At 36.7% G+C, this 6,466-nt stretch overlaps 1 protein-coding gene across 1 annotated transcript; it reads right to left on the bottom strand.

The window, feature by feature from the left end:
- Positions 1–503: 503 nt before the first annotated feature.
- LOC127873275 (claudin domain-containing protein 2-like) lies at positions 504–6,137 on the bottom strand. The gene is made up of 3 exons (XM_052417055.1): positions 5,796–6,137; positions 4,981–5,124; positions 504–3,855 (listed from the first exon to the last, which is right to left on the bottom strand). Exons 1-3 carry the CDS (start codon positions 5,980–5,982, stop codon positions 3,632–3,634), a joined length of 555 nt encoding a protein of 184 aa, XP_052273015.1. The 5' UTR covers positions 5,983–6,137; the 3' UTR covers positions 504–3,631.
- Between the last annotated feature and the right edge of the window lie 329 nt (positions 6,138–6,466).

Consider the following 6,466-nt stretch of genomic DNA (forward strand, 5'->3'; position numbering starts at 1 on the left):
GTATGTCCGTACGTCCGTGTGTCCGTATGTCCGCATGTCCGTATGTTCGTCCACCAGATTGTTTCCGGTTGATAACTCAAGAACGCTTAGGCCTAGGATCATGAAACTACATGGGTACATTGATCATGACTCGCAGATGGCCCCTATTGATTTTCAGGTCACTAGGTCAAAGGTCACGGTGACCTGAAATAGTAAAATGGTTTCCGGATGATAACTCAAGAACGCTTAAGCCTAGTTTACTTAAGTATTTCAAAACAGATTGGCACACATGTTTCCCTCTGTATGTATGTTATCTTATGTGCGGAAATGTGAAACAAACAATAACCAGACAACTGTATATAAGATCAAGATCAAATTTCGATGTAGAGATTGAATTTTTTTTTGATGCTAACATATGGCGTCTTCGAGCTATATTATTCTCATTTATTCAAGTATTTGAAAAGAGATATGAACAAATGTTTTCCTATGTATGAGAGTTTGTTACAAAAACAACAACAAATATGTACATTTAAGTAATATATTAAAGTCAATATTTTAAGTCAATTCGTGTTGGAATTCATATTTTGATCCGTTACTTTTGAATGCTGCAAACGCTTTTAAAAATTAACATCAGTTTATTTTGAAGACACTCATTTCCACTATTAAGTCACCTGTACATGTAAACGTACACATTAAATGTCAATGGTACATAAATATGCTAATGTCATCGTTGATAAACCCCTAATTGAATTGTAAGCCCATGTTTGTCCCTTTATGCAGTTTATATAATACATTATTATATGGGTATGTTTCAGGGTAGTATGTTGGAGTATTGATTACCGTTAGTGGTTGTTCTAGTTTATTCCGTTTAAGTGAATTTTTTGTAATCAAACGAGAGTAGTAAGAAAACACAATTAAACTTCAATTATACCGTGTAGATATGTACGGTGACATAGGGGTGACATTCACTTCTCTTTTTTTAAATTGCTCTCCTCTTTTTTTTATCTCGTGGCCACGACATAGCTTACTCGTGGCCACGAGATAGAAAAAAGAGGAGTGCAAAACTAAATAAAAGCGGAGTGCAACTAAAAAAAGAGCGGTGCAGTAAATAAAGGCAGTGCATTAAAAAAAAAGGAGAGAATTTTCGCTATCTCGAGATTCCGAGTTAATCAGCCAATCAAATAACATGTGTAAATATTCTGTACGCATATATATAGCTACTACTACTTCCACTACTACTACTACTACTACAACAAAAACAACAACAACAACAACAACAACTACTACTACTACTACTACTACTACTACTACTACTACTACTACTACTACTACTACTACTACAACCACTACTACTACAACTATAACTACTATCGCTACTGCTCTTACTGCTCCTCCTCCTTCTCCTCCTCCTACTATTACTACTGCTACTGCTGCTGTTGCTAGTAGTAGTAGTAGTAGTAGTAGTAGTAGTAGTAGTAGTAGTAGTAGTAGTAGTAGTAGTAGTAGTAGTAGTAGTAGTAGTAGTAGTAGTAGTAATAGTAGTAGTAGAAGTAGAAGTAGTCGTCGTCGTAGTAGTATTCGTAGTCGTCGTCTTCGTCCCTCGGTCGTCGTCCGGTCGTCAGTCGGTCGTATGTCGGTCGTCCATCGGTCGTACATCGGTCGTCCTCCGGTCGTGGTCGGTCGGTCGTCCATCCGGCGTCGTCCGTCGGTCGTCCATCGTCCGTCGGTCGTCCATCGTCCGTCCTATGGTCGTCCGTCGGTCGTCCATCCGGCGTCGTCCGTCGGTCGTCCCTCGTCCAAACATCGTTCGTCCGTTGGTCGTCCATCAGTCGTCCCTCGGTTTTCCGTCGGTCGTCGTCCATCGGTCAGTCGTCGGTCGACCGTTGGTCGTCCGTCGTCTTCGTCGAAGTGGTAATCGCAGTAGTTGTAGTAGTAATAGTAAAAGTAATAGCAGTAGTAGTAGTAGTAGTAGTAGTAGTAGTAGTAGTAGTAGTAGTAGTAGTAGTAGTAGTAGTAGAAGTAGTAGTAGTATTTGTCGTAGTAGTAGTTGTAGTAGTATTAGTAGTAATGTTTAATGCACTCTGCCTTTATTTACTGCACCGCTCTTTTTTTAATTGTACGCCGCTTTTATTAAGTTTTGCACTCCTCTTATTTCTATCTCGTGGCCACGACATAGCTAACTCGTGGCCACGAGATAGAAAAAAGAGGACAGCAATTTAATAAAGAGAAGCTACGCTCTTTTTTCGGCGTAGCTGTTTAACGTCACTTTTGACCTGAAGTGACCTTTAGGTTACATTCATAAAAATGCCCGCGGCTACCCACGAATGAATACACTTCATTTAGTACATTGGCAGATTTGAGAATACCACCAGAACATTGGAAACATGGCCGCGTCTTTCTAACACTGTTTTACTGCGTGTTCAGCATGAAACAATTTTATCTCTTATGAAAAGGTATGATAAATAGAACAGTTTTACACTCAACTCTTCGCATCAATACAATTTGTGCATAGATTCTACACCTTCGTCAGTTCGCGGTTAGTGTGTGTGAATGTCAGAGTTTATATACAGGTCATCGCTGTATCTTTACGACTACCTTATTGACCGTTCGCGGCCAGTAAAATAATCGTTATATAATAAAGACGCTATAGCGTGAACTATGTGAACTGGAATTTTCTTTAGACCAGAAAGATGTTAAATAAAGATATCCAGCGGTATAATGATGGTATGTCAATAATAGATTCTTAATATGTTTTCAACAATACCATGATAAATATTATTTTTAATTAATTTAACAAGAATTATTCTTCCATATTGACTAATGTATTAAGCATGAGCGCGATGATTCTCGATACTGTTAATACTCGAATCAAATAGCAATGCCCGACAAACCACTAAAACAGGTTTGTTCGAAAAACGCGCGTATAAATATTTAAAATATGTACGCATATTTCGCGTGTGGCCGGTTTACTCATATGTTTTAATTTCACTTCCATTATTCATTTGGTTTTCTGTTTTGTATCTAAAGGTTTATGACCAGCAATATGTAATAATGTAAAATAAGCCGCAAAAACTCCGCGTAACATCCCGTACTGCGTGTGATGCAGCTAAGAACTGCACAAAAAAAGACATTCGCTATCCTTGATCTCATTCATTGAACTCTTTACCTTTCACCAACTCCAACCACAATCGCCGCCGTATATCTTTAAAAAAAAAGATATCTCTTGTTTAATTGTTCGCCGCTTTTATTTAGTTTTGCACTCCTCTTTTTTCTATCTCGTGGCCACGACATAGCTAACTCGTGGCCACGAGATAGAACAAAAGAGTTGAGCAATTTAAAAAAAGAGAAGTAAATGTCACCTCTATGCCACCGTAGATATGAATATATTAGCTTTTTTTGCTAAATATAAACAATTGAGTGATCCATTGGCTGATGACCAATGTCTGAAAATAAGGCATTACATCCAAGATTCAACAGACGCGATGCACTGTAATTAAAGTTATACTCAAACAATGTGTACGCTAAAAATAGGACATAAATGAAGTCTTACTATATTGCATGATACCCATTTTAATGTTCCATCTCATAAGATGGGAAAGAAACTATGTTGTTTGTATTGTACTCAGACATGCACCAAATAATTTATCAGTTATCAGATGGCGTTTAATGATCCTGATGCTCCGAGTACTCGTCTCTCCTCTTGATAGGTTGCCACCGAAAAAAAGTTCTTGATGTGTTCATACGCTGTCAAACCGGTTATGAACCACGCGAGGAACCACGAGATAACTGTAAGTGCGAAACTGGAACCGTAAGCTGAGTTTTGGGTTAACTTAATGTCGTCTGCGTAAACTGCGAACGCTATCATCAGAAACATGCCTGGAATGAGAGATTCGTGGTTCAAACAAATAATTATTGAAAGTGATAAATGTATAAAGTAATATAATTGTGAAAAAAATCGCTTGCTTCGTTGCAATAAGCTTAACTGTCTGATTAAGAATGTATTTTTCACTTGATGCAATACAATTAAATGACATCAGGGAAACACATTGCAAAAATATACTATAAAATAAGGATCGTATAATACACTTTTTTAACCAGAGGAAACCGTTGTCTGTGTTCCTTCTAGCACCATTCGCTGTCGGCATAATCGGAAAGCATATTATAAAGCTTCTAAAATTGTTAAATCGACCCTTATAGGATATTGCATGGTTCCGAATGACAGCAAAAAGCATCACGGAAATGGCGAGTTTACGTGTTGTTCTCTCATGTTAACACTTCTAAATTATGCTGGTAATGTAAGAAAAGGTCGCTGTAGTCAGCGATCGTCAACAGACGGAACACCGAGCAAGAGATGCCATTGACCCTTTAAATGTAATTTAACGTAGTTACGGTTGATGCCAAAATCAATCATGGTTTTAGGTTGATAGTTCGCTGAACGGGCCCATATATAGGAGTGAATGTTAGTAAATTTCATTAAAATCACAGTTACTTCAATTGATGGCCTTTGGTAAATACGTTGGCGCATATCTAACATGTGCATGTTTTTATTATAGTCGTTTCTGCGACTTAGCATATCTTTCCACATAATACGCCGCGAAACTAAGTCGTGGAAAATACTTAGTTAGTCGCGGAAACGAGTTTAGTATGTCGCAAGATACAATACTTCGTAGTCGTTCATACTTTGGAAGTCGTCTGAAAAGGATGCTTCATTGAATATAGGACAAAAATGAAAACACCCTATATGATAGAACAAATGAGGATTTTTAATTTGAATTGTCAATATTGTACCATGAAATGAGGGTAAAAATGATGGTCAAACGTAAAATATAATTGAATCTGACTAGTTGTACATACTTTTATTTCGTTAAAAGATTCAATTAAAACTTGATCTACACAACGTTCTGTAAGTGTTAAAATGAAACGGTTGGCAACCGCTGACATGAGTTTGAAATACATTTTGTAGTCTAGTTCAAATTACCTCCCATGAAATGCTCAAATTACCTCCCATGAATGGTGACACTACCGCTGCGATGTAAAGCAGCACTAAGTCCTTGTAAACGTACGTGGACAAGACGTGGAAGCCAATGGTGGACAGCATGGAAAACATTCCCAGAAACATCATAGCTCGAACCGCACCGAGGTCGTCTGTAAGAGGACAGTAGAATGGTTTAAGGCAATTTTCTGAGGTATATTACGCATACCGGAAAAAAACTGCTTCATGCTTACACCCCCAAATGTTTTAACAACAAAAACAATCAACTTTATAGAAAACGTTTCTCGTGTATTTTTTACCGACCAAAACAACAACAACAAAAACGACCACATACGATCGGACACTTATAAACGAATTGATGAAATATTAATCTAAACTTTCTATAGATGATATAGCGTGTGATGCAAATAAATGAAATTGAGTGCGTTATTCGTGTTCGTTCGAACGCAGATTATTTTAAAAGTATTTCATAGTTATGATATGATTTTAAGTTAAATCAACATAATTTACTTGAATTAGAACTTAAGCTTTAAAAGATAAATTGAATTATATTCGTTGGACAGTGGCTTTAATGATAATTTAATATCTTGTCCATCGAGTCGATTTAAAAGAAAATTACAGACACTTTACTTTCGCAGAACATTGAACACGTTTTTATTATAACATTGTTTATAAAGATAACCATTAAACATCAGTTTTGCCACTGTTCTTACAAGAATATACGCATATGTAGAAAATATATGTATAAGATGTTAATAGTAATTTATTATTTTAAAACACGCCCACTGTTGGAACACATTATATATACATGGCATACTGTTACCTGAATAGGGTCGCGAATTGCACATGCCACCCGAGCATTTACGCCATATGCCTGCATAAACGCTATCGCTGGCTGGTAAGGCGTTGTAGTGTTCCCATTGGTTCGTGGAAATAGCCAAAATAACGAACAATAACGCCAAGAGCGAAAGCGACAAAACACCGGTACTCCGCCATTTTGATAACGCCATTTATTTCCAACTTAAATCGTTGTGTCCATATATGTTACATAAATCTAACTGTTTAGCTATTAAACACGGTACCTTAAAACGCCTTTGTCAAACTTCAATAAAACTTAAGTGTAGTGAATGAATGGTGTACACGGAACATAAAAAATACACAATAACTTCCTACCTAGTGATAAATTTTTACCCCCCGAATGTTAACACTCAATTTAATGTAGTATTACCATTCAAACATGTGTAATTTAATTTACTTCCGTTAAGCACAAAAATGCATCTTCAAATGCGTTTTCTTTAGTCTTAAATGGCAATTATATATTTCAGTCTTCACAGCAAGTTTTTGGTTTCCGTTCAACATAATTTTATGTTATTATCTTCGTCAATAGTTATGTTTCGGTCGAGGGCATCCCACCCCATACAGTACATAGTGTACTTGTTATATATGCATGTTATAGCACATTTCATAAAATTTACAGTTAATAGCTTTTACATA

Source organism: Dreissena polymorpha, chromosome 3 (assembly GCF_020536995.1).
Source record: "Dreissena polymorpha isolate Duluth1 chromosome 3, UMN_Dpol_1.0, whole genome shotgun sequence".
NCBI lineage: Eukaryota > Metazoa > Mollusca > Bivalvia > Myida > Dreissenidae > Dreissena > Dreissena polymorpha.